Source organism: Pelodiscus sinensis, chromosome 15 (genome assembly GCF_052426305.1).
Source record: "Pelodiscus sinensis isolate ZL-2025 chromosome 15, ASM5242630v1, whole genome shotgun sequence".
Classification (NCBI taxonomy): Eukaryota; Metazoa; Chordata; order Testudines; family Trionychidae; genus Pelodiscus; species Pelodiscus sinensis.
The window spans coordinates 7,892,377-7,919,538 of NC_143066.1; the positions used below are offsets into that span (position 1 = coordinate 7,892,377).

Sequence of the window (27,162 nt, forward strand, 5' to 3'; positions counted from 1 at the left end):
TGAGCTTTCGTGGGCCAGACCCACTTACATCTGAGGAAGTGGGTCTGGCCCACGAAAGCTCATCATCTAATAAACCATCTTGTTAGTCTTTAAAGTGCTACATTGTCCTGCATTTCTCTTCTGGAAGACGCACCATGAGCTTGAGACTTACTACTTGAGAGAAGAGCTGGTTGGAAACATTTCCAATTTTGAAAAATGTCAGTGGAAAAAATTTTTGCAGACACAAAACCAACACGGTTTTGGTGCACACGCACCCACATCATTTATGTTTGGACTGGCTCTTCTTAAGATCCCACTGTATCGTTCTGGCTCTATCTCTCTGCACATTGAACTCTTGAGGGCAATTTTCAAGAAAGCGCAAAAATCAGCAAACTCAGCTGAAGCACACCAATAACCAAAGGCGTGCATGCAAGTTGGGGTTTGCCAATGTGCATTTGCCAGCCCCAGCCAGCGTGATGCTTTGTGTTTGTTTCAGGTTCATGCTAAAACGCACATGATCTGTTGTCTCCAGCAGAGATTGTGCGTTAGCTGAAGATGTAGAAAGTTTTGAGAGAGAGGAAACTGAGGCTTCTGGCTTATCCTGAGGCATCTGTGGCTTAAATAATACACTCCCAACTCAGTTAACTTTTTCTTCTTTTGAAACCCTACATTATACTCTCTTAGAGATGTTTATATTTGATGAATAAGAAAAAGCAGACAAAGATAATAATATCCAGAGGAGCACATCAGACCAGATGGGCTCCTGGTTCTCCTCCCCTAAGGAGAAAATGCTTTATCTGCCATATTGCCTGTCCTCGTCCATTTCTTTGTCTTCACAATAGAATGAATGCTGAACTACTCTGCAATACACAAAGCTATTTTAAGACAGACATTTGGAGGACAGGGTCATAATTCAAAATGATCTGGACAAACTAGAGAAATGGTGTAAGGTAAATAGGATGAAGTTTAATAAGGACAAATGCAAAGCACTCCACTTAGGAAGGAACAGTCCGTTTCACACCTAGGCTACGTCTACACTGGCACCCTTTTCCGGAAATGCTTAAAACGGAACAGTTTTCCGTTTTAAGTATTTCCGGAAAAAGTGCATCTACATTGGCAGGATGCTTTTCCGGAAAAGCACTTTTTCCGGAAAAGCATCCGTGGCCAATGTAGATGCGCTTTTCCGCAAAAAAGCCCCGATCGTCATTTTCGCGATAGGGGCTTTTTTTGCGGAAAAGACTACTGTGCTGTCTACACTGGCCCTTTTCCGGAACAGTTTTTCCGGAAAAGGACTTTTGCCCGAACGGGAGCAGCATAGATTTTCCGGAAAAACACTGACGATTTTACAGTAGATCGTCATTGCTTTTCCAGAAAAGCAAGCGGCCAGTGTAGACAGCTGGCAAGTTATTCCGGAAAAGCGGCTGCTTTTCTGGAATAAGTGGCCCAGTGTAGACACAGCCATACAGAATGGGAAGCGACTGTCTAGGAAGGAGTACTGCAGAAAGGGATCTAGAGGTTGTAGTGGACCACAAGCTAAATGAGAGTCAACAGGGTGACACTGCTGGGGGAAAAAAAAAAAGCGCAAACATGCTTCTGGGATGCATTAGCAGGAGAGTTGTGAGCAAGACACAAGAAGTCATTCTTCCGCTCTACTCTGCGCTGATTAGGCCTGGATTGGAGAATTGTGTCCGTTTCTGGGCAGCACGTGTCTAGAAAGATGTGGAAAAATTGGAGAAGGTCCAGAGAAGAGCAACAAAAATGATGAAAGGTCTAGAGAACATGAGCTATGAGGGAAGACTGAAAGAACTGGGCTTGTTTCGTTTGGAAAGGAGAAGACTGAGAGGGGACATGAGAGCAGTTTTCAAGTATCTAAAAGGGTGTCACAAGGAGGAGGGAGTAAAAATGGTTCTCCTTGGCCTCTGATGATAGGACAAGAAGCAATGGGCTTAAACTGCAGCAAGGGAGGTTTAGGTTGGACATTAGGAAAAAAATCCTAATGGGCAGGGTGGTGAAACACTGGAATAAATTGCCTAGGGGGGTTGTGGATTCTCCATCACTGGAGATATTTAAAAGCAGGTTAGACAGACATCTGTCAGGGATGATTTAGATGGTGCTTGGTCCTGCCGTGAGGGTAGGGGACTGGACTTGATGATCTCTTGAGGTCCCTTCCAGTTCTAGTGTACTATGATTCGTATGGAGTAAAGTTCCTTGGGAAATGAGGCCTTAATTAGCATGATGCTTTGAATGGATGATATCGAGAAATAGTCTGAATCAGGATAAATCACGTCCTTTTGGGGGGACAGGAATTGAGTCTGAAATCTGAACAAGTTGCTGGGGCCTGTCGATTGTTCGCCGGTGTCGGGTGCCCTTCAGGGCCACCCGGGATATCTGAGTGCTGTGGAGAGTTTACGAGCAAAGCCGCATGGAGCTAATCCCGATTAGCGTGGAGTTGAAGGGCAACGATCTGCCCTTGAACCTGCACAGCATGGGGCTGGGTGACCAATCCAGTGAACTCGGTTTATTACCTCAGGCCCTGCTTCCCAGCTGCTGGCATTAGTGGGACAGACGAATATCAGGATTAGGAGGATTAGGCGTGTGGCTGCACCTCTGCTGCTTTGTCCCTGTGTTTCATAAAATTTTCTCCTCGCCTAACAGTCCCACTGGATGGCGGTTTTTCAAAACTGCCTGAGTGAGCGTGAGTCCCGCTGATTCTTCAACAGGGCTTGTGCTCCTAAATCCCTTAGGTGCTTTGGAAAATCCCATCCCTGATTCAGAATGGCAGAAAGTTTCTTTAAGGTGATCTGGGTATCAGCTCATAGTAGGTCGTGCCTTCTCCTGCCCCTGCTGCCTTCTCCTGCCCTGACTGCTTCTCTGCAGCCTTGAACCTCCCTGGGCCCCTGTTGCTGGACCTGGGGTTTATTCCGGGCTGAACTCCTCTGGCTCACCCTGCCTTCCCCCAGCACTGCTCTGTCCAAGGCACCACTGCTAGCAGGCAGCAAGGCCCTTTTCCCGCCGGAACCGGAGCAAAAGTGAGCTCAGCCTGGCCAGCCATCTCTTTATACAAACCTGCTGGGCTCTGATTGGCTGCCAAAAGTCGTCTCCCAATTGGCTCCTGGGATCAGCCCCTCCCCCCCAGGTCTGTTTTAACCCTTTTTGCTCCAGTGCGGGGCAAACATTCCATCACACAGATGTTTAGTTCACCTGTACCCCACTTTCCAGGCAGTGCAAAGATGAAAAAAAAAAGCCCATGAATGCTTTCCCGTGGACACCATGAAGTCTGTGGGGATTTTGTCACTGACTGATGTGAACAGGATCAGGTTTTATAAGCCCCTTTTGTTATAAGAGTCAAAGAGCATCATTAGCAGGGTCTTTAGAGAAGTGGCGGCGTTTCACATTTTGAGAGTCCATCTGGGCTTCCCCATAAATGAGCAGCAGTTTCTGCAATCCTTCCCTGGAGTGGCCAGTGTAGGGGGATGGGGGGGGGGGCAGCGCTGCAGGATTGTGGGATTTTCCCAAGCCCAGCTCCCATTGAAAGTCAATGGGACTTGTGTTCCTGAGTCATTTGGGTACTTTTGGAAATGCCACTAGCAATGAAGAGCGGACTGTCATTGGCTGGGTCTCTCCCAGAGCCTCAGTCAGAGGCCCTCTGCCGCGTCCCTTCTCACAATGTCATTCCTATTGCTGTGGGCACAAGCACCCTCCTGCCTTCTCCACTGTGCGCATGTTGCTCACCTTAAACATGCACCCTGACGGGACAACGCAGCCTGCCCCTCCCCCCGCCCCCGAGTGAAAGGGAGCAGGCGCTTTTCATAGCAGCAGTCCAGGGAGAAATCCTGCAGCACGTCTTCTTGTGGGGTTTTAACCTGGGAATTCTCTCTTTCATGGGAGCTGGGAACCAGACTTCTCCGAGCCCAGACTCAATCTAGCGCTCCTAGAAACACTGCTTTGAAGCTGGGTTAGAACTCCCAGGTGATAGGGCCAGCGGTGACTTTTTAAACTGAAGCATACATTGAACAGACTGGATTGGATCCATATCTCCAAACTTCAGAGCCCTAGGCCTCAGATATAATCTTTGGCCAAGCTTGTCAGAAGTGTCTTGTCATTTTAGTCATCTTCATTTGTGATGCCCAAATGGAGACTTTTTATAGCACCCTGATTTTCAGAGAGCCCGTCCGCCGAAAATCCTGACCCCTGTCTGTTTGCAGCGTACTTAAGCCTGAACTTAGGTTGGGATGCTTCTTGTCTGTGTATCTCCTCCCCTCCCCCATACTGTTCCACTAACGATTGCTTAATCTTATTCAGCACCCGTGTCACCTTCTAATCAGAGAGCGGCGCCGGGCGGCAAACCGAAAGTAGCCCTGGATCCCCATATTCGACTCAAGGATGGGAAATTCGAACTGGTAAGCTGAAAGGTTTCCTGCCTTGAAATTGTGATCTTTGTGCTCAGTAAAATGATAGAGAGGCTCCCACTCTGATTGGACAGAGCCGGCTACTTCACCGCCTGTCCAGCTGCTGAATCGCGTTAAAGGAAGCTCAGACTACATAAGCACTTCTCTTATATTGCTTTTCCATGAAAGAAATTGCTGTAATTGAGGATGGTTAGGAGAAGACAGACCATGCAGGAGGGAGGGCAGGGGGTGGAAAATGGAAGGGGAAATCAGGTGAGGGGTGAGCAGTCATTTTTGATGGGGGGGCATTCTAAGAATTTGGTAAGTGGTTGAGGGCCGCACTCTTCCATATTAATGGATGGAGTGCGGGGTTTGGGACAGAGGTTGGGTGCAGAAGGGAGCCTGGGGTAAAGAACTGGGGTGCAGGAGAGGTGTGGGATCTGGGAGGGAGTTTGGGTGAAGGAGGGGGTTGTAACCTGGAGCAGAGTACTGGAGTGTAAGAGGGGGTGTCGTGTCCAGAAAGGAGTTTGGGTGCAGAAGAGGATTCTGACCTGGGAGAGGAGTGTAGGAAGAAGTACAGGGTCTGGGAGCGGGTTGTGACCTGGGGCAGGAGTTCAGGAGTGCGATCAGGGATGTGGGTTGCGACTGGAGGTAGGGGATTGGGGTGCAAGGTCTGGGAGGGGGTTGTGACCTGGTGCAGAGGTGCAGGAAAGGATGCAGGGATTTGGAATGTGACTGGGGGGCTGGGGATTGGGATGCAGGGTATGGGGAGGGTACAGAAGCAGAGATGCAGAAGGTTTGGGTTATGTGGGGCAGGGGTGCAGAAGGGGGGTCAGAGGGTTGGGAGAAGGGAGGGCCTGGGGTGCCATAGGCAAGCTTTTGCCGGGAGATGCTTAGCTGGGCAACTCTGTGAGCCCTGAGTGAGAGAGGTACTTATCTTGCAAACAAGCAGCTCCCATTGGCTGGTTTTCGGCCAATGGGAGCTGCAAGATTGTGCTGAGGGAGGGGGACAGCACGCGAAGCCTCTTTCCCTCTCCCCCTAGGTTCATAGCGTTCAGCTGCATTGGGGCGGTGTCTAGCTGAGGCTCCTGTGTGCTGGATCTGACCCACGGGCCATATTTTGCCAGCCTCTGGGTTCCGTATTAAGATTTGTTCCATACTGTGACTGTCTGAGATCACCCCTGATATTAAGCTCCTGTGGCAGGCTCAGGGATTGAAACCTGCTCTCTAGCTCCAAAAGGGCTTTACTCATGGTTCTCTGCCTCAGATTGTTTTGTTGGCCACCATCCAATTCAGCATTCCCTGTGAACAGAGCAGCACCAGTGTCCTGCCTGGAGACAGCTGCTTCTCTGCAGGGATAGGTGAGTTGCCTTTGGAAATAACGGGTCAACAAATGTTGAAGGCCAGAGGAAAACCTAAACACAAAATAGAGCAGCAAAAGAAAACACTTTCTGTGTCTTCCCATCTTATGGGCAGCCAGTCAGGATGCAGGGGGAAGACTCACTCCTGGTCTGAAAGCTAGAGATGAGCAAAATGCTTCAAAGCAAAAGTTTATCATTCTAAACTAGCCTTTTTTGATATTGTAAGAAATAGTTCATTTTTTAACTAAATCAGAAATAAAAACAAAATAGCATATTTGTTTTTCCCTTGCTGGCTTTCATACATGGCCGAAATCCTGTTTTCTTTTCTTGTCATTTAACAGAAATTGAAATTGGGAGGGAAGGTCCTCAGAAACCTTATTAAAATGAAAAATTGGTCAAGTTTGAACCCCAAACAGGAAAACAAACCTGATTAGTTTATATTTTACAAACCAGGTTTTGCCTTTTTCCATGTAGCTGCTATGAGCAAAATAATCATCTTGTATTGTCTTGTGGGAGTGTCACCCTGGCATGCTACATTTGGAGCCGTTGTCATTACCACAATATTGCGATAAAACGGCACTCCATTTTTGTCCTTTCCTTGTGCAGCACCTGGCAGATTGAGACCCTGGTCCAGGAGTAGGGCCCTGAAGTGCTACTTTGTACAAATAATAAGAGCCAAGAGGCTTAGCTCCAAATCCCAGTGGTAGTGGTTTGATACAGACTTCATTGCGCTTGTGAATGCATCTGGGATGCACTAACAGGTGTGCTGTGAGCAAGACACAGAAGCCATTCTTCTACTCCACTCTGCACTGATTAGGCCTCGGTTGGAGTATTGTGTCCAGTTCTGGGCACCACGTTTCAGGAAAGATGTGGAGAAATTGGAGAAGGTCCAGAAAAGAGAAGAACAACAAGAATGATTAAAGGTCTAGAAAACATGAGCTACGAGGAAGGGCTGAAGGAATTAGGCTTGTTTAGTTCAGAAAAGACAAGACTGAGAGGGGACATGATAGCAGTTTTCAGGTAGCTAAAGGATGTCACAGGGAAGAGGGGGGGAAATTGTTCTCCTTGGCCTCTGATGATAGGACAAGAAGCAATGGGTTTAAATTGCAACAAGGGAGGAGGTTTAGGTTGGACATTAGGAAAAACTTCCTAACTGTCAAGGTGGTTCAGCACTGGAATAAATTGCCTAGTGGGGTTGTGGAATCTCCATCTCTGGAGATATTTAAGAACAGGTTGGATGAACATTTGTCAGGGATGATCTAGATGGTGGTTTGCCCTGCTGTGAGGGCAGGGGACTTGCCTTGATGACCTTTCAAGGTGTCTTCCAGTTCTTGTATTTTATGATGATTCTATGATAGGGTATTTTATTGTATAGTTTAATATGGCATCCCATGGGTACCACTAAGGCTAAGTAATAGATTATTCTGTGAAGTGCAGCCCCAACCCACTAGCTGCTGGCATTGGTAATAGCGTAACACACTTTAAAGAGATCATGCTTGTATTGAAAGGAGAAAGGTTACTGTTTGCAATTGCACACTCTCCAGAACTGTGCCTTACTGGTTCCTGCTGGGAGGAGGGGTGTCTCCCTTTTTTGTTGGATCACCGGATGTGAGCGGGTACCTCTTGAAGATGGGAAGGGGGATTTTGGCTCCCCAGTCGATGGGAGTGCTGTGTTCAGAAGCGGAGGTTGTGGTGCACGCAGCAGATTGAACCGATTCTTACCACGGGGTGGTAGTGCGTGTACATCTGGCTGCTGGGTGAGCAGCTGGCTGACTCAGCAAAAGGAGCCTGTGCACAGACCTCTGGTGCCTCTTGTCACATTTCTGTGAGCTGACTTCCATCTTCATGTTGTCTTCATATGGCTTGTTCATGGAATCAAGAGCACCCTGCTGTTTGGTGCATGAGTGTCTATCTCAGTCTTATCCATGCTACAGTTCCCACTGAGGACTTTCTCCTGTAGCTCAAGAGGAGGAGACTTGTGTTTCTAGCTCTGGAGGGCACACAGTGAATCCCTGGGGAGGGTCAGTACACGAGCACTCTTGGAGCTGCAGGGTGGGTGAAGGACCAGGACTGGTAGGACCGAGCGAGAGGATCTCGATCTTGAAGAATGAGCCCCATGATGGAAAAGTTGGAGAACAATTGCTACAGGGTTTTATCCAAAATAGGGCATGGCCTTATTTACGTAGTTCTGTAGTTTCCTCTCTTTGCTCGAGCCATCATTTGGTAGGAAACATCGGGGGTTTTGGTCAGTTAATCTGGCAATATGTCATTCGTTTTTAAATGTGATGGTACATTCTCAAATCAATGCACTGGACTGTTCTTTTGTGTCTGCACTAAGGTCCAGTGGAATGGGGTGGTGGAATCTCCATCCCTAAAGGTGTTTAAGTCCCGGCTTGACAAAGCCCTGGCTGGGGGGATTTTAGTTGGGGTTGGTCCTTCTTTTAGCAGGGGGTTGGACATGATAACTCCCGAGATCTCTTCCAACCCTGTGAGTCTCTGATTCTATGATATGTTGAACTACGAGTATATTTGTTTCTTAGCTTGAATCTTTCCCGACTCTTCTGCACAAACATTGAGTTTGGGCTCCTGAGGACGGTGTCAGTGAAAGGCATCGGGGTCAGTGTGCCGCTTGCTTTCCGGAGAGATTAAAAAATGACAAACCTACTGCGAGAATCTGGTGCCTGCCTGTTTGCATAGAATAAATCAATAGCATCGGGTCACATGATCTAATCTGCACCTACATCATCTAGTGCTGGGATTCAGTCTGCTCCATCACATTCCCCCCCCCCCCCCTTCTTTTTTTTTTTCTAATCCAGTGCCTGACCGGGGCACATCGGGCTATTAATAGCCATGTGAAACACAGGTCAGGTAATGTGAAATACAGACACAGCGCTCCAAACATTGATTACACTATTAGGATCACAGAGCACATCCAGTACAATTAAGTTCAAGTCCTAATCTGATTAATGAGCTGCAGGGATAATAGGCTTCTACCAAACTATAAGGACAAGACTTGTGAAAAAATCACAAACTGTCGCTCCGTGGCTGAGTTTAGTTGGTCTGTGGTCAAGAAGTGTGTGTGTCATTCCTCCAAAAGTCAGAGCTGTAGAGAAAGCTTGGAATAGAATCTTGCACACATTTGAATTCTCCTGGCTTGGTTTTGTGTCCAGAGAGCCCCCCAAATCCTCCTACAGGAAGGTTATCGTCAGCACCAGTATTATACATCTATAGAGAGCTTTTGATTTAGAAAAGATGCCCACAAGGCTCTTTACTATCTATAGATCCAGTCCTGGCCTCATTGAAATTGTGTTGGTCTAAATTCCCAGTTACACTAACCTACACCCATTTCAAGGCCCCTTTGTGTTGCTAGAATGATGTAAGTGGGCTGTGGTGAAAATGGGTGTTTACACTTAAGCTGCTACCGCTGCAATACTGCAGTTGCGCTACTGTAGCACTTCAGGGTAGACGCTACCCAAGCTGACAGGACGGGGTTCTTCCACCGCTCCGAAAGGCAGTAGCTAAGTCTACAGGAGAATTCTTCCATCAGCCCAGTGTTCGCTGCACTGGAGGCTAGGTGTGAATTTTTCATACCCCAGAGAGGTGTAGCTAGGCCAGTGTAAGTTCCAAGGTAGACCAGCTTGAAGTGAGAATTAGGCCTAACATAACATCTTAAATTGTGCTTGAAGGCCTGAAGTTCTGGATGTGGATTTAGATCCCTTTTAAAAAGTTTTAGTTAAAGCGTTTTGATAAACAAAATATTCCAATCCTCACCAAAGGATGGGGACTGGAACTGAGTGGAGAAGTCTAATTAATTTAAGATTCTTTGGGTTCCTTATTCGCAACTATTTTATATCAAATATCAAAATATGCACAGCCCCACCCACCGGCACTGTATTTTCTGCCAGACTGAAGTTTCCACTTCATGCACCTGACGAAGTGGGTTCGAAGTGAGTAGCCTCTGTTTGTCTGTAAATGAATAACAGGAGAAGGATCGTGTGAGGATTACCTTTTGTGTTCTGTCCCTCTGGGGCATTTGGTATTGTCCACTGTTGGCTGGATGGACCATTGGTCTGACCCGATATGGCCGTTCTTATGATATGTCTCTTCCAATGTGTCAGATGCTGTATAGAAAGATACCAGACACCCCAAGAAAGATACCAGACACCAGCTGTATCTGGTTCTGTTGTGCTTGCTAGAACTGATACATCTTCCTGGGCAAGACATGACTTTTCTGGGTGTAGAAGTGAGAGTTTGCTGCCACCTTATGGTGGATGAAGCGGTTGCCTTTTGAGTTTGGAATCTCAGGAAAATCAGGAACATAGCATGTGGGCAGAAAATTTTCATCTAGAAAGGCACAGTGCTTCTTGGTTAGAATTCAGGAATGTATTTCCTCTTTGGTCTCGGGTTTTAACACAAAGTTGCTTCCTGTATAAATTGCTTAACATTCTTTGCCTTGCACTTTCAAAGCTGGGACAAGTTTCCGAGGGGCAGCCGTGTTAGTCTGTTTCAGCAGAAACAACAAGTAGTCCTGTCGCACCTTGAAGACTAACATGTATTTGGGCATTAGCTTCCATGGGCTGGAACCCACTTCGTCAGGTGCATGAAGTGAAAACTTCAGTCTGGCAGGGCTATATACACCCACACAAAGATGGATACAAAGATGGTGTAACAGTTAACTCGAACTAAGGACTTAGTTCGAATTAACATTTGACTGCCGCATGTAGCAGTTAGTTCGGACTTAGGGGATTTAACAATGGTGCCCGGACGGGAAGATGCAAATAAAGCCCGGGATATTTAAATCCCGGGCTTCATTTGCAACTTCGAATGCCTGCATTAGCCTCCCTAGTTCGAACTAGGGGGCTAATGTAGACATACCCTTACTGAGTGTCCAGGGAGACTGAGATGCTCTGCTACTGGTTTTTGTATGTTACCATTACTGATGCTTGATCTGTGCCCACTTATTCTTTTGCATAGAGACAGTTCGGTTTGGCCAACGTACATGGCAGGGGGCATGGCTGGCACATGATGGCCTATATCACATTAATAGTTGTGCGGGTGAACGCGCCCCTGATGGTGTGCTTCTAATGTAGGCTCTGGCCCTGACTCACTGCAGAATGGGACCATGCATTAGTCACCTAATCTGTGCCCCTCGGTCCTGTCCTCGATCAAACGGGAATAACGCAGATTTTTTGCCTCGATGCGGCTGTGGTGAGGTTAGATTAATTCATGTTTGTGTCTTCTACACAGCCTGGGATCGATGGAGCTCTTGGTTTGGGGGGCACGTGAAGGATTATTTCAGTGACTGCCGACAAAAGCAGTCAGACTTGTATTGTTTTTTCGCACTGACCACGCGGAACACTCACTCTGGAGAGGTACGGGGGAGAGCGTCAGTGGGACCCGAAAGGAAGCTGAACTTCTAGGAGCATAACCTCAGCTGGCGGAATTGGCCATAGGTCGGGATGGATCGGTGACCGTTTACACCAGCTGTGGCTCTGTCCCGCGCTCTGCAGGGAATACGCATGGGAAGAAATCCAAGCTGACAGCCTTGGGGGGACACCCTAGAGATGCAGCGTGGTTGCAAATCTAGGTAATGAAGTGACATGGAGACCTAGGCCCGAGCTGCTCCATGAAACGTCTGAATTGCCTGAATAATGATGAACTCTCTGATAAAGCCAGCTCTAAATGCCCTCCCTCCAGCTCCTTCCAGAAGACTTGCATTCCACGGGGATGATTCTGAGGACTTGTTGCTTCTGTTTAAAGGTGCTGCAATATCTGGGTCTGGATGTGACGGAGGAGAAGAAGAGGCAGTTACGGCAGAGTCTGACCACAGATTCGCAGGGAACAGTGGCCTATGGAGGTGAGCAGGGTGCTGCTATGTGCAGTCTGAGACAGAAAGTGCATTTCATCCCTGAGAGAACTCCCTTGACTGCTCTGGGATGTGAGACGTGCCATGCGTGAGGCGACAGCTAGGGTAAAGAAACAGACACAAGAACCCCTGCGTCTTGGCAGGGATTTAGACTATATGACCCTTGTGGTCCCTTCTGCCCTGATGGTTCGGTGCCCAGATGGGTTTTAACTCAGATGCAGTTTATTCAGTAACTAGTCACACGTGGAAAATGGCTTCTGACAGACCCATGTATGATGGGAGTAGCAGAGAGAGCACAGGCCTGGTCTCCTCAAACCTTCAGCCTGCTTGAGACACTAGTGGCAAAAGGAAACTGCAAACACAGAATGACGAACCTTTCCATGGGCCAGAAGGAAATGGCTGCCCCCTAGGTTCGGCCGTGCCACGGTTTGTCTCTTCACTGAAGTTTGGCAGCGCTTCCAAGAAGTTTCTCTGGAGAAAATGCTAGGTTGGTTTTTTTAATCCTAAGCAATGCCTTCTGGAAAGCTGGCAGAGCAAACTGGCATACTGCATACTCACGTGTCATTAAGCATAGAGAGGTATGGGTAGAGAGAGAGAGCTGTTTCTCAGTGGAAGCTGGTGGGGTTCACTATAATGTGAGTAGCGAGGGAAATGAATTGTATCTTCTTCTCATGGATAAACGGTGGAATGAACTGGCTGTGGAAACTCAGATCCAGACTCTCTCCTCATGCTGTCACCACTCCCTCTTTTTCCCTGATAGATTTTCTTCAAGCACTCAGGGATCTGCTGCAAGATGAGCTGGAGGAGGCTGGCCTTGAGGCCAGTTCTGTGCTCTTCACTCAACACGAAGTGGCCAGTTTATTGGATACGTCTGCTTTTCACTCTCTGGTCAGCCTTAGCCAAATACTGTTTCTTGCTTCTTTTCCTAGCCTATTGCACCCTGCTTCAGTTTGAAGGTTCCTCGCAGGGCTTGTGGCCACTTACCGGGAGATTGGCCCTGCGGAGATTGATCTTTTGGGGTTCAATTTAGCAGGTCTAGTAAGGACCTGCTAAATCGACTGCTGATGACATCCCCTGTCGACTCTGGTACTCCACTGGGTTGTGAAGCGTAGGGGAAGTCAATGGGAGAGTTTCTCCTGTCGACCTCCCCAGTGGGGACACCATAGAAATTTGATCTAAGGTACAACATAGCTGGAGTTGCATATCTTAGGTCGACTTTGCCCCCTAGTGTAGGCCTGGGGTCAGATCAAAGACCTTCTGGGACTTACTTTGAGTTGCTGTAATGGGAAAGGATTTGGGATCAAGCAACTCTGTGTCCTAGATTCTTGGTCTGGATGACAGCTGTAAGCTGTGGAAGAAGATAGTGACAGTGCTGTGTTTCTCCAAAAGGCAGAGAAGGCAAAGATTAGGCCATTGTTCACTGATACTTTAGTTATAGAAAGGAGAAATATAAAGAGAAAAGAGAAATATGATTTATCCCTTAATCAGAAAGATTGAAGGATGTCCCATAGAAGACCTTACTTCACATGCTAATGAATAAAGAATACCTGTGTAATCGTTTGAAGGAAGCTGCTAATGTCTACTTTCTAGTCATACAAAAGGAAAAGATACCATAGTAAAGCCATTCTAGCTATTGCATTGCCTACAGGGGCCCCCTTATGTCATTTTGATGGTGATACAGAAGGACAGTTAGCCATGGTGACTCCAATCCAGCTATTGTCACTTCAGTAACGCAGTGAGAATTAACCATTGTTCCAGCTGTCTCGCGACAGGGAGACGGAATTGTTTTGGAATACAAAACCACAAGTAGATTATTTATTGTGACACTTGATTTGTTTTGTAAAAACACAAACCGTCTTTGAAAATAATTTGGAATCATTTTGGTTGGGGTCTGTCGGAACTGTTCTTGCGTTGTCCCCACATGCTTATGGTGAGGGAAAAGCCGAACTCACTCACCGTGTGCACCAATGCGTTCCAGACTTTGGACTCTGTCGGCTGTACTGACGGCGAGGAACTAGAACAGCTCCAGCTGGAAATGACAGATCTGCGGCAGGAAGTCCGAAGGCTGAAGGTGAGGCTTGTCTTTTGAGCGCGTTTTTCTGTCTCGAGCATTTCGCCATAACTCAGTGCTTCAGTATTCAAATACAGTGGATGCAACAGTGTGACAATTACGCAGGTCTTCTGTGTGTATTACACCTTTGCATTATTAAGGCTTTGTCGGAGGCGGCCACTGTTTTGCCTTTGGTTTAATACAGATTGCTACAGAGGAGGCAGAGCTATGATGCTGCCTGTCATGGAAACGCCATTTTTGTCCTTTCTCTGGTGTTTTCCTTATAACGAAAGTTTAATGTGCTGAAAGGGCGCAGTTAGTTTTCTGTGGAAAACTGTGAAAGAAAATAAATCTCTTTTAAAATATTCCTAACACGAATCATTCAAATCTCATGCTAACCCCTAGCAATCCTGCCCTCCCTGCCCCCGATCTAACCAAATATTGGCAGCTCAGTTGTTGAAAGCATCCTGGCGGCAAGGCGCATTTGTGAGCTGCCTTGGCTGCAGCTCCTCCAGAAGCCAGTTGCAGAGCTGGAGTGCATCGAAAAATATGGCTGCTGTAGAGGAGAGCTGCAAGTCCGTGGCTGCTGCTAGTGAATTAATCCAGGAAAGTCCGATTGCCTGTGTTACTCAGGAGATGGGACTAGGGGATCGCAGTGCTTCCTTGTGGCTTTTTAATCTGAGTCCGTGCGCTGTCAGACATGATGCCTGATCAAGTGAAAATCTTCCTCCTAGTCTCTTCTGACAGAGGTGGAAAGCAGCAAGAAGTCGATGGAAGATGAACTTCAGAGACTGAACCAGGTTTGTTTGGGGGTTCAGTAGGTGGGCTGCCCCAGGGAGAGAGGGCAACCCCAGCCCTCTCTCACCGCAGAAGCTTGGAACAGGTGAGAAGCACCTCCCCATGGCCGCTGCAGCTGGCATAGCTGGGGGAGGAGTGCATGTCCGCCAGCTAGGAGACAGACAGACAGACAAACTCTGAAATATATAGCAGATTGCTGTCCCTTTCTCCACCCCCGCCCCTTGCTGGTCCAACAGGCGGATAGCGGTCCCTGTTCCCATCTCTGGCCCACTGCTGCCCCCTGTGGTTATTCTGCAGTATAACTCCCTCTTACTCCTTTCCAATTGATGAGAAGCAATTGAATTCCAGGCACATCCCATTGCTTTGGCACAACCAAACCCGACCTTGTTTTAAGTTATGGTAAGAGGAAGCTGCCTATCAGATTTGTTTAGGAGGAGTTCTGGAACAGACTCACGGATGGGACAGTCAGGTGCACTTTTCTAAGAACATAAGCACGGCCATACTGGATCAGACCAAAGATCCATCTAACCCAGTATCCTGTCTGCCAACAGAGGCCAATACCAGATGCCCCAGAAGGAATGGACAGAACATGGAATCATCAAGTGATTCCTCTTCTGTCATCAATTTCCAGATAAAGGCTAGGCACACCATTCCTGTCCATCCTGGCTAATAGCCACTGATGGACTTATCCTTCATGAATTTATGTAGCTCTTTTTTGAACCCCGTCAAAGTCCTGTTTTTCACAAAATCCTCTGGCAAGGAGTTCCACAAGTTGACTGTGCGCTAAGTGAAGAACAGCGTCCTTTTGTTTGTTTTAAACCTGCAGCCTATGAATATACTATAAAACTAAAATACTATACTAAAATATCTAGTAGGAGAATAGAAGATAGTTGGTGCACAGTAACATGGGAAAAGCAGCCCAGGAATGCAGATCGGTTGGTATAATGTTGGGGGCTGGTGGGATGTTAACAGATTCTCCCTGCTGATTCCAGAAGGCGCTGGATTTCTTGTCTGAGAACCGCACCCTGCATAGCAAGCTGCAGGTGGCTGAGGTGGTGCAGCAGCAAGCCCACAGCGCAGAGCAGGACTACGAGGAAGTGATCCACCTGCTAGAGGCAGAAATCACCGAGCTGAAAACTCAGCTACTAGGGAAGAAAACAAAGCATGTCTGCGAAGCAGAGGTAATGGGCCCCCAGGAGGGGCTGGCTGGGGACTCAGTGGGAAAGCCTCTGACTCTTACTTTTTAAACAGCATTTAATTTCTAGATTGGCTGTAAGTTGTGAAACAAGAGGCTAGCAGAATCCCAAGGTGCATGGGCATATTTAATATGATTTCCAGAGACCAGGTCAAAAGGCATCCTCCCCAGAGAGTAATACCCAAGCCAGCTCCTCTGCCAATCACCGTGGCTCCACTGACACTGCATGTGCCTCCACTGAGAACCTCACCCCCCATTGCTAATCTCCGGCAAAAACTTGTAGCGGGCCCTGGAGATCAGTGACTGCATTAGCGGGCTGGCATAGGGAGCCGATTCCAGAATAGGGGGCCTGCCTTTGAGAGCCCACGGCCCCCAGGTGGTTCAGTCTAGGGACTGCTATCTTGAATGCACACACCCCTGCGCACACTTCCCCCCCAACTGATCATAACGATCATTGGTCACGAAGAGAGCCACATGGGAGCCAAGTCAGACTGGGACTGGACTAAGGCTGGCTGAGGCGGAGGCCAGTCGGCATGAGATGTAACTTGGCCAGCTGCTCCGGTTTGGGAAGGGTAATTCCTGTATTTCAGCTAAATACTATTGCCACCTGCTCCACCCCTGTAAACAGTCTCTCTAGCGGCGCTTGCACCAATGGCAGAAGTGGGCTGCTACGGTGCGGCACACTGAACCGGCGAGTTCTATTAGCTGGGACAGCACATGGAGGCTGTGTCTCCACTACCAACTTCTTTCGAAACAATAACTCCTAAAATAACTGTTTTGAAATCAGCGTATTCCTCGTCACAAGCAGGAGTTGTTATTTTGAAATAACGGGCTCGGTAGCGCGGACGCTCGCCTTGTTATTTCGAAATAACTCCCCCATGTAGACGGGCCCGGAAAACTCCCTGCTGGCCAGCCCTTCTCCTGGCTGCTGCGTCTGGGAGGCAGGGCTGGGAGCGCGAGAGCAGCTGGAGAAGCTACCGTTTTTCTGCTTCTTTCCCCGCTGTCCCTCCTAGCTGAGTAAGGAGCAGAACGCCAGCCCCGCCCCCAGCCCGGTGCACAGATGCGCCAGTTCGGTGGAGGGGCAGGGGGCAGGGCTGGAGTTCTGCTCCTGTCCCTGCTGGGAGGGGCAGTGGGGAAAGAAGCAGAAAAAATGGTAACTCCTCGGGCTGCTGTAGCGCTCCCAGCCCTGCCTCCCAGAGCCCCGCCCCGTACACAGAGACGCGGCAGCCAGGGGAGGGCGGGGGTGGCTGGCAGGGAGTCTTTCTGGGTACATCTACACTGGGGACATGCTGCTGTCCTGCCCCCAGCTGCAACTCCTCCTGCGTCCTGCCCCCAGGTAATGTGGGGGAAGGGGAAGAGCATGAGGGTCCTGAGCGGGGGGCAGAGTCATGTGGGGAAGTCCCGCCCCCTTAGCTGGTGTGCCCTCCCCCTCCTGTATTGCTAAGAACTTTTGTTTACTTGCACCACTGAGTTGCATGTAGGGATATAAATAAACGATTACAATTATGTCATTTGTCGGTTAGCCATTGGTGGGGCAGTGCAGGGCAGCCAGGGCAGGTGTCGTATGGGGCTGTGGGCAGGTACGGCGGGGCCATGGTCCCACGTGCCCCCGCTAGGGCTGCTGTGGCACAGCTGGAGTGCAGGGCTGCTGCAGCACAGCCTGGGCTAGGGTCCCACCTGCCCCTGCCTGGGGCTGGGATCTGGGCTGCAGGCATGGCCGGGGCTGGTGCTACTGGGTCCTGCCTGCTCCTGCCTAGGGCCAGTGTAGCCCTGCCTGCTGCCGTGGCCTGCCCAAGTCCCGACCGCCCAGCCCACCGTCCAGTTAACCAGTTACCTAGTAAGTAGTCTGGGAAGCCTAATTCTTACCTGGTAACTGGTTTGCTTTGTACATCCGTAGTTGCATCATCCCTTTTTGTTCCTAACTGGGCTCAATGGTCACAGCTGTGGGGGCCCATAGTCTGTCCACGCCCCTGTGCTTCTTCAAGCAGCCCGAGAACACTGCTGCTAGGAATGGAACCTCCCTGCCAAGCTGGGAGAGTTCTCTGATTCCTGAGGACCTAGCTGCCCTATGCCTCTCGTTTCAAGCCTGTCCTTAAGTTGGTGCCTCCAAGAGCCTAAGGCAGGCTGGCTCTGTCGCCCTTCTCTTCCCACCCTAGGGAGACATTCTGGAGCTGAAAAGACGGCTCTCCCTGGCAGAGGGCCAGTTGCGGAAATCCGAAGTCACGCGGAAGCGCTTGGAAATCTGCAACAGGAAGCTGCTCCTGTTTGTGCAGGTGAAGTGTTGAAATGTGGCTGCGGTCGAAGGGAGCCCTGCTTAGCTGGTTTACGCTGCCTCTGTTATCATGGCCGTCTAGCTCACTTCCTGTGCCAAATGTTAGATCCTTTGGGTATGTCTACACTACCACCCTAGTTCAAACCAGGGTGGTTAATGTAGTCAATCGAAGTTGCAAATGAAGCCTGACTTCCTGGATTACATCCAACTGGAGGCATTTGTGGACTGACTACCACCACAGAATGGGACTTGTTTGCAGGCCATCACTCAGCCCATGCCCAGAACAGTGCTCCAATCTATCTGTGCACGTTAGCGGCTCCATCAACGACTGGGCATGCATTCAAGAGCAGGACCAAGGCACAGAGTGTGAATAATGGGGCTAGCAGGCAGGCTGAAGTCCAGTCTGAAAAGCTATTCCTTGAAAATAGCCCTTGCCTCTGATCTGTCTTAGTATCTGTATTAATTTACATAATGTCTGTCTATTTGCATAGGGTGCGGGTTTTGTTTCTGTTGCAAAAGGCCTTGAGATTCTAGCTTCAAGGGCAGTGAATAAATAGAAGCTGATTACTGTCGTCCTAAATCTGATCCCCTAACAAAAATGCACGGGATTGTTCTCTGGAAATATTCAATCCTGTACATTTGAGCTCTTCTCCCCCCCCTCCCTCTTTTTATTCCCCCACAGAATGTGCACAAGGTCCTGAGCATGTCCGGCCAGTTACCAGATGAGATGAGGTGAGGGATGGCTCCTAGGAGCTGAGAATGTGTGTCTAAAATGTTTTGGTGTTAGCTGGCTGATGTGTTTCCAGGGTGTCAGTCGCTGCTGTGGGTCCTCCTTTAGGTAACAAAGACAGTGCTTTTTTTGTGACTGTACTGCCCAGTACACAGTACTGGCACCTCCAGGCAGAGCTTATCTGGAAAGAATGCACCTCTATACGCAAATTTTGGGCTGTGTGTCTTAAAGGGGCCGCGTCTCTTAAAAGGGCAATGCTGCCCCCCCCCCCACCCTCCCGGCTTTTTTTTTTAATTTTATTTTTTTGCTCAACAACTTTTCCCCTGGAGTACCGGCACCTCTTATATATATACACACACAAAAAAAGCACTGAACAAAGATATTGAGTAAATGCAGCCACTTTGTGAATGAAAATAGAAAGCTCTTTCAGAGTGACCGTTGTAAAGTCACTGAGGCCAAAGATGGGTTCCTGAGATTAGGTACCTAGATAAGTGGCCTACTATCAGGAGCCTGTGTTTGGTGCTGGGCCCTTCTCTGTTATTAACACCTGTTACTGAAATGGGGAGTTCTGTTGTCTCTTATTCACCATTGTTGAAAGGAGTTTGGCAAATGAACCGAGGTGTATTTCTGACTCAGAAAGGTTACAGGCACATTCTCCAGGTTTGTAGCCCTCCCCTGCAAACTGGACCGATCTTTTTTTTTAAATAACTGGTGGAAAAACCACATCATCCTTTGTGTTGATTTCCAAAACAAATGCATGAGAAACCTGATTGCTTAAAAAATCAGCAGTCCAGTGTTAATTGAGCGACCCTATAACAATAAATAGGTATTTCAACTTCAAATAATTCCAAGCCAACTATACATACAACATGGTGGGCTCTGAATTACCTATTGCCACTCAGGAAAGCGAGCTTGGACTTTTCATGGCTAGTGCTCTGAAAATATCTGCTCACTGTGTAGTGGCAGTCTACTCCATAGTTAAAACATGTGGCTGGTCCATGCCAGCGAACTTGTGTTCTGGGGCTTGGTCTTAGGGTCTGTTTAATTGAGGTGTATATTTGCAGGCTTGGGCTGGAGGATTCGGTGAGATGAGAGGGACTCAGAGAACTTGGACTGCACCCCGAACCCAAATGTCCGCAGCACAATTAAACCGACCCTTAGTCCTAGCTTCACGAGCCGAACGCAGCTGTCACGGGCCAGTTGCGGGTGTCTAATTATAGTGTAGACACATCCAAAAATGGAAGTGGTGATGAGGCCACATCTGGAGCATTGCGTCCAGTTTTGGGTGCCCCACTATGGAAAGGATGTGGACAAATGGGAGAAAATCCAGCAGAGGAGAATGAAAATGGTTAGGGGACACATGACTTATGAGGAGAGTCTGAGGGATTTGGGCTTATTTAGTCTGCAGAAGAGAAGAGTGTGCGTGTGTGGAGGGGTGGGGCAGAGTTGATAGCAGCGTTCAGCTACCTGAAAGGGGGTTGTATAGAGGATGCAGCTTCAGTGGTGACAGATGACAGAACAAGGAGCAGTGGTCTCAAGTTGCAGGGGGGGAGGTCTAGGTTGGATATTAGGAAAAACTATTTCACTAGGGCTGCGTCTAGACTGGCAAGTTTTTCCGCAAAAGCAAATGCTTTTGCAGAAAATCTTGCCAGCTGTCTACAGTGGCCGCTTGAATTTGTGCAAGAACACTGACGATCTAATGTAAGATTGTCAGTGTTCTTGTGCAAATACTATGATGCTCCTGCTCAGGGATAAGCCCTCTTGAGCAAATGTATTTGCTCAAGAGGGCCAGCGTAGACAGGGGAGGACTGTTTTGCGCAAAAAAGCCCCGATGGCGAAAATGGCGATCGGGCTTTCTTGCGCAAAACCGCGTCTAGATTGGAACGGATGCTTTTCCGCAAAAAGTGCTTTTGCACAAAAGCATCTGTGCCAATCTAGATGCTCTTTTCCGCAAATGCTTTTAACGGAAAAACTTTTCCGTTAAAAGCATTTGCGGAAAATCATGCCAGTCTAGATGTAGCCTAGGAGGGTGGGGAAGCACTGGAATGGGTTCCCTAGAAGTGTGGTGGAATCACCATCCCTAGAGGTTTTGAAGGCCCGGCTTGACATGACTGGGGTGATTTAGCTGGGGTTGGTCCTGCTTTGAGCAGGAGATTGAGCTAGATGGCCTCCTGAGGTCTGTGGAGAAAGGCTAACAAAGTGGTAGGAACCATTGGAAAAAGGATAACAAAACCACGAATATTTCAATGCCACGTTTTAACTCCATGTTACAGCGATGCCTTGAATCCTGCACACAGGTCTGCTCGCCCCATTTGGAAAAAAAAGCCATTAGACTTGGAAAAGGTGGTTGGAAAGGTAACACGAATGATTAGGGGTAGGGAGCAGCTTCCACACGAGGAGAGATGGAAAAGACGAGGGCTGTTCAGCTTAGAAGAGAGACGACGAAGGGGGAGTGTGACACACCCTTGTAAAATCACAGATGGCATGGAGACGGTGAATAGGGAAGTGCAATTGCCTCCTTCACAGAACACAAGAACAAGGGGTCACTCAATGAAATGAATAGGCAGCAAGTTTAAACATGAGGAAGGGCTTCCTCACACAGGGCACAGCCGGCCAGTGGAGCCCATTGCCAGGGGTGGTCGTGAAGGACAAAAGAATAATGGGGTTCAAAAAAGAAAGGAAGACAGGAGGCAGCAATGGCCGTTAGCTGAGATGATCAGGGTTGCAACCCCCGCCCTGGATGCCCCAAAGCTCTGACTGCCGCAAGCTGGGACTGGATGACTAGGTGGCTCTCTCGATAATTGTCCCTGTCAGTTGATTCTGGCATAGGCCACTGAGACAGATGGGCTATTGGTCTCACCCGGTAGGGCCGGTCTTACATTTCCAAGGTGGGGATTTCCCATGTCTTGAGACCATTGTTTGAAACTCTTTGCCGGTGTCCTTGCATTAACTGTCTGATTACATCAGCACCACTCAGAAAGAGAAACTCCTGTGAAGCCTGGGAGGGCGGGGGCAGAAATACACAGTGTGTTGTGATTTCCTTGGGAGGGAATGTGGGGGAGGTTTCTCTCCTGTGTGGCTGGTCAGACCTTTTGCTGTGCTGCTCGTTTTATTATGGAAAGACTGACACTTCTTATATTTTTAAGAGTCAACCGCCAAGCAGAGGAGGATAAAGCAGAAGCCGTCTCAGATGCATCTCTTCCATCTCCAGACCTCATGGACCTGTTGATATCAGAAGCTAAAGAGCTGTTGGAACCCATGCTCGCTCACACCACAAAAGATGGTAAGTTTGGTATAATAACCCTTCGCAGTGATGTGGCAGCTGTAGAGGCCCAAATTCAGAGGAGAGTCTGGAGCTAAGGAAGTCCAGAGGGTCCTTATTGTTGGTATAACTTACACGTTCACCCCATCTCTGGTAAACCAGGGTAGGTTCCCTTAAACTTAGCTTTTCCTCTGTTTACTGATGGGTGATTAATTTACACTTGACTCTCCCTATGGATCATCTCTGAATTTGACCTACGGAGTTGGAGGGGAGGGAGTTTAGGCTGCTCCAGATTGGCATAACTCCCAGGGTTTCCCCCCAGAACTGAAATTAGAGGGGTGTTTGAATTGACAGGTGGGGTGTTGGCGCCTGTGCGGGGGGAAACTGTGAGGGCGAAGGTGGGATGTGTGATAAACGCAAAGCCGTGCCACTAGAAAGCACAATCTGAACTAGACGTACAAAACGTCGAGGTCTAAACTGGCTGTTCCCACTCGAGAGAGATGTCAGAGTCATTGTGGATGGTTCCTTGAAAATATTCACTCAATGTGTAGCAGCGGCTAAAAAGGCTAATGGGATGTTGAGAACCATTAGGAAAGGGATAGATAAGACCAAGGATGAGCAAAATACCGCCCGTGGGCTGGATTCGGCCTGCCAAACCACCAGAGCTAGCCTGCCACTGTCCCACGGCCCAGCAGGCACCTCAGGCAGGCTTTCTGCCTGCTATGCCCCTACACACCGCTCTAAGCAGCCAGCTGCAGGGGCCATGTGTTCCCTGCATGTCACGTGCCCCTGTGGGCCTTTGTGTACTGTCCCTCCCTCCAACACAAATTTGCAGCTCCCAGTGGTGAGAAACAGGCCAATGAGAGCTGCCTGGGCCATGGTGTCCGTGGTGTGCAGAGAGGACATGGCCCCCACAGCCACCCGCTTTGAGCGCTGGGTGCATGCCTGAGGGGATGGGGACGCGGGAAAGGAAGGGGAAAAATAGCGAATTAGGGTATGTCTACACTACCCCGCTAGTTCGAACTAGCGGGGTAATGTATGCATACCGCACTTGCTAATGAAGCCCGGGATTTGAATTTCCCGGGCTTCATTAGCATAAGCGGGGAGCCGCCATTTTTAAATCCCCGCTGCTTCGAACCCCGTGTAGCGCGGCTACACGGGGCTCGAACTAGGTAGTTCGGACTAGGGTCCTATTCCGAACTACCGGTACTCCTCGTGAAACGAGGTGTACCGGTAGTTCGGAATAGGCACCCTAGTCCGAACTACCTAGTTCGAGCCCCGTGTAGCCGCGCTACACGGGGTTCGAAGCAGCGGGGATTTAAAAATGGCGGCTCCCCGCTTATGCTAATGAAGCCCGGGAAATTCAAATCCCGGGCTTCATTAGCAAGTGCAGTATGCATACATTACCCTCCTAGTTCGAACTAGGAGGGTAGTGTAGACATACCCTTAGAGTGTTCATGTTACCTTCTCTATCAGCTTCTTGTAACATGAACACTCTAATTCACTATTTTTTCCCTTCCTTTCCCCCATCCCCTATTTATTTTGGAACTGGACTTTTAATATTCCATTCATCTGAAGAAGTGGGCTGTACCCACGAAAGCTCATGATCCCATCTACATGTTTTGTTAGTCTTTAAGGTGCTGCCAGACTATTTGTTGTTTTTTAAGTTTTTCCAGACTAAGGACAGTTCCGTTGCCCTTTACTCATGCAGTAACTTAGCACAGCAACATTTCAGGTGATTTGATTTGTAACCCAACACCAGCCAAAACTGACTACTCGGGCAACACAGCCATGTAACTAATTGGGGTGTGTGTGGTGGGGTGTGTGTGTGTCCGTATACACAAAACCCTCTTTTGCGGTGTCTGGGGATACCCCTGATAATTCCTACCCAGGGACCTGGAAAAAAGGAGTCGAGTAGAAAAGCAACGAACAGAAAGATGAACCGTGTCGTGGCATAAAGTTCTGTCAGCTGTGCTTCCCTTACCCTCACCTGTTTCTGGATAAATAGGTGGAAGCAAGTCTGAAGGATTCTAACGCGGAGTATGGGTGTCCTAGCTAACTGTCTTACCTAGTAACTCTGAATGTAGCCAATAGCCTTATAGCACTGCCAGTGAGCAGGCTGGGTCTGTGCTTTATGCAGGTACTGGCTGCATTGTACACTGCTGTTCTGGAACAAGTCATGGCGTTTTCTGAGCCTGCCTTAACTGGCGGCTGTGTTTCTGTGTCTGCAGCATTACCACACAACCAGGACGAGTGCCTGACTGCAGAGAGGAGCCTAAACCACGAGGAGTAAGTGTCAAGTCTGCCTGGGCCTGTAGTTTCGATGTCGCTCTGGTGGAACATCTCCGCCTTCAGAAGATCTGTGGCCACGTCCAGCCGTGGCAGATTGGGGATGCCTTTCTGGTTAAAAAGATGAAAAAGCTTCCTTTGAAAACAGGGCCAAAACTGAACGTATCCCCTTTATCGCTGTATCCAGACAAGCCGTCCCACCTCAGACACCTTCCTGAAACCGAACACAACAGCCTCGCTCACTCACACTCGGAAACGTTGATCTGCCTGAGCCAAATCTCACCTCCTGATCTCAGGCAGCCTGAAACACTAGATCAGCTTAATTACAACCCATTACAGCCTGGGTAGTAGTCAGCCTCCTGGATTTTATGTCACATGTCTTAAGTTATGGAGTATTATAAAAGTTATGCCCTGGGGAGCCAGTGGGTGGTGGAGTAATGCCAAGGCGCTAAGGAAGAGGTGCTGGTACAGGACTGGCTGCTGTAAGTATGAGCACTAGAACAGGAATAGGTAGACATCAGGGAGTCCATGGACTGGCACAGGCCTGGCAATAAAGAAAATACTGAGACAGCAGAGCTGAGAGGGGCCATATTCCTTCTTCCGTATTGTAGAGACCCAACCTTCAGAGAATGCTGATGCTAGGGAAATGAGTTCCTTCTGAGCGGAGAGCAGAACAAATATTAGTGCCAGCTCCTGTTGTGTTTTAATAGCCTGCCTCCCTTCAGGGCAGGTGGAGTTTTCTGGCTCTGGGACTCATCTGATTGACATCTTCTTAGATGATGATGATATGGTTTTGCATCATGAAAAGAGCCCTACTGAGGGTGTGAATATTACTTGCTCCAAGAACTGCATTTATAAACACTCACATTGAATTCTGATACACTGCAGCTATTGCTCAGAAGAGCATGCTCAGCACGGGTTGTATTTAGCTACCAATTCTACAAGTCACTTACACCCTGCAGTGGGAATACTCTCGCTCTGAAAGCTGAGTCTGTGCTTATGTACTTCATGGAACGAGGGCCTTATTTCTGAGAGATGTTTCAGTGTCTAAGGCAAAACTTTTAGCTGGCCATTTTAACTGCACCCTAGAAATCTGCTTAGTGTGCAAGAAACAGATGCACTGACAAATTTTACAGGGCAGTTAAAGAGCCCCGCAGAATATGCAATCTTCCATTTTTTCATAAAACATCCCTTTCTTTAACACATGCTAAAACGGAACATTGCTCGTTATGTATGTTGGTTTTATACTAAGTTATTCTCTGGCTGCGTCTAGACTGGCATGATTTTGCGCGAATACTTTTAACGGAAAGATTTTTCGTTAAAAGTATTTGCGCAAGGGAGCGTCTATCCTGGCATGTGCCTTTGCGCAAAAGATTTGCTTTTGCGCAAAAGCATCCGTTCCAGTGTAGATGCTGTCTTGCGCAAGAAAGCTCTGATGGCCATTTTAGCCATTGGGCTTTCTTGCGCAAGAAATTAACTTGTCTGTCTACACTGGCCCTCTTGCGAAAGAATATTTGCGCAAGAGGGCTTATCCCTGAGCGGGAGCGTCAGAGTATTTGCGCAAGAACCACTGATTTTGTACATTACAAAGTCAGTGTTCTTGCACAAATACTCGCGGCCAGTGTAGACAGGCGGCTGCTTTTGCGCAAAATCATGCCAGTCTAGATGCAGCCTCTGTGTCCTTCTCCCACATCTTTATGAAATCTTCTTCTATTTACAGCCATTTTCACCCGAAAACCACATGGCCCCCTCCTCCAAGCCCTAGCAAGAGCGATGAGCCACAGCCACCGAGACCAAGCAAGGAACCGCCTGAGAAGCCTACATAAATCTGAGATGCACTCGTTTGCATAACCATGTATATTCGTAACACAGATCATCTGCTGGGAGACAGACAGAAGGCAGGATGGATGGTTCATTTTCCAGGCTGAACAGAAGATCTGTGAGTTTTGAGACGCTGATTCTTCTGACTAGCCACCTAGGACTCCAGCGGCAAACCCACCCATATGGCTACCTCTGAATTACTATACCAGGTGGTTCTCTCTTGATTCTGCAGCTTTATAGACAACAGGAAAGGCATCGCTGAGAGGTTGTGGACCTCATAAGACAGGCAGCCTTTAGCGCTGGTGTTCTATACAGTAAAAGGAGCAAGGACTAACCCGTGACGGACACATCCTGAAAGGGATTTCTTTTGGGATTTCATATGGGAAAAACCAAAGTAAACTTAGTGGACTGTAGTGAAACCAACATACTCTGTAGTGTCTTTAGCTGCCTTGGGATACAGATCATGTGTTTTTGTAAAGCTTATCCCAGCTGCAATGCTTGAAGTGAAAAGAAGAAACCCGGAGGTAGCCGACAGTTGTCGATAACGTGGTGCCCATGAGCTGTACTGAGCACAGAAACGACACTGTGGAACAGGCATCAGTAAGACGGCACATATAACGCTTGGAAACTAGGCCTGCGGGACTCAAGCAGTGAACATGGTAGAGATTTGATGTGAAAACAGTCTGGAGAATAAAATGCAAACACTGCTTAGAGGGCGGTTTGATTTCTGAGCCAGTGAAGTGTGGAGATGGGTGGTTTGATGCTCTGGGATGAGTTTAACCTGCTTGGGCCAGCTGCTTCTTCGTCCTTCCCTTATATAGCACAGAGGTTGGCAGCTAATAGCAAGTTGTACTGAGACATCACATTATAAAGGGGCATGTTGTAGCTTTTACTCGGGAACTTCTCAGCACAGCTTCAAGTTTCCTTTTTAGGACTTAAAATTGCACTGGTTCCACATAAAAGGAAGGCCTGTGCAAAATACACTTATTTTTATGTGACTTTTTGTCCAAAAAAATCCCAAAGCACTTTACAAACAATATACATGCAGAAATCACATCACCATTAAAATGCAGCCAGCTCTGGGGTGGAGGAGAATAGCCAAGTAAACAGCCAGCCAGCCTGCTATAAGAGATAGGGGCCTTTCAGCAAAA

The 27,162-nt window shown here is 48.3% G+C and overlaps 1 protein-coding gene across 1 annotated transcript in view; it reads left to right on the forward strand.

The window, feature by feature from the left end:
* The window catches only part of LOC102446363 (syntaxin-binding protein 4-like), a 105,236-nt gene extending 78,514 nt beyond the window's left edge, over positions 1 to 26,722 (forward strand). Inside the window, exons 12-22 of the mRNA XM_075899243.2 lie at positions 4,282 to 4,379; positions 11,489 to 11,585; positions 12,355 to 12,482; positions 13,573 to 13,665; positions 14,379 to 14,444; positions 15,435 to 15,623; positions 17,794 to 17,910; positions 18,592 to 18,641; positions 21,786 to 21,922; positions 24,133 to 24,190; positions 25,911 to 26,722. Of these exons, the coding sequence (XP_075755358.2) occupies positions 4,282 to 4,379; positions 11,489 to 11,585; positions 12,355 to 12,482; positions 13,573 to 13,665; positions 14,379 to 14,444; positions 15,435 to 15,623; positions 17,794 to 17,910; positions 18,592 to 18,641; positions 21,786 to 21,922; positions 24,133 to 24,190; positions 25,911 to 26,016 (1,139 nt within the window). The 3' untranslated portion in view covers positions 26,017 to 26,722. The remainder of the gene's footprint in view (positions 1 to 4,281; positions 4,380 to 11,488; positions 11,586 to 12,354; positions 12,483 to 13,572; positions 13,666 to 14,378; positions 14,445 to 15,434; positions 15,624 to 17,793; positions 17,911 to 18,591; positions 18,642 to 21,785; positions 21,923 to 24,132; positions 24,191 to 25,910) is intronic.
* Positions 26,723 to 27,162: the final 440 nt, after the last annotated feature.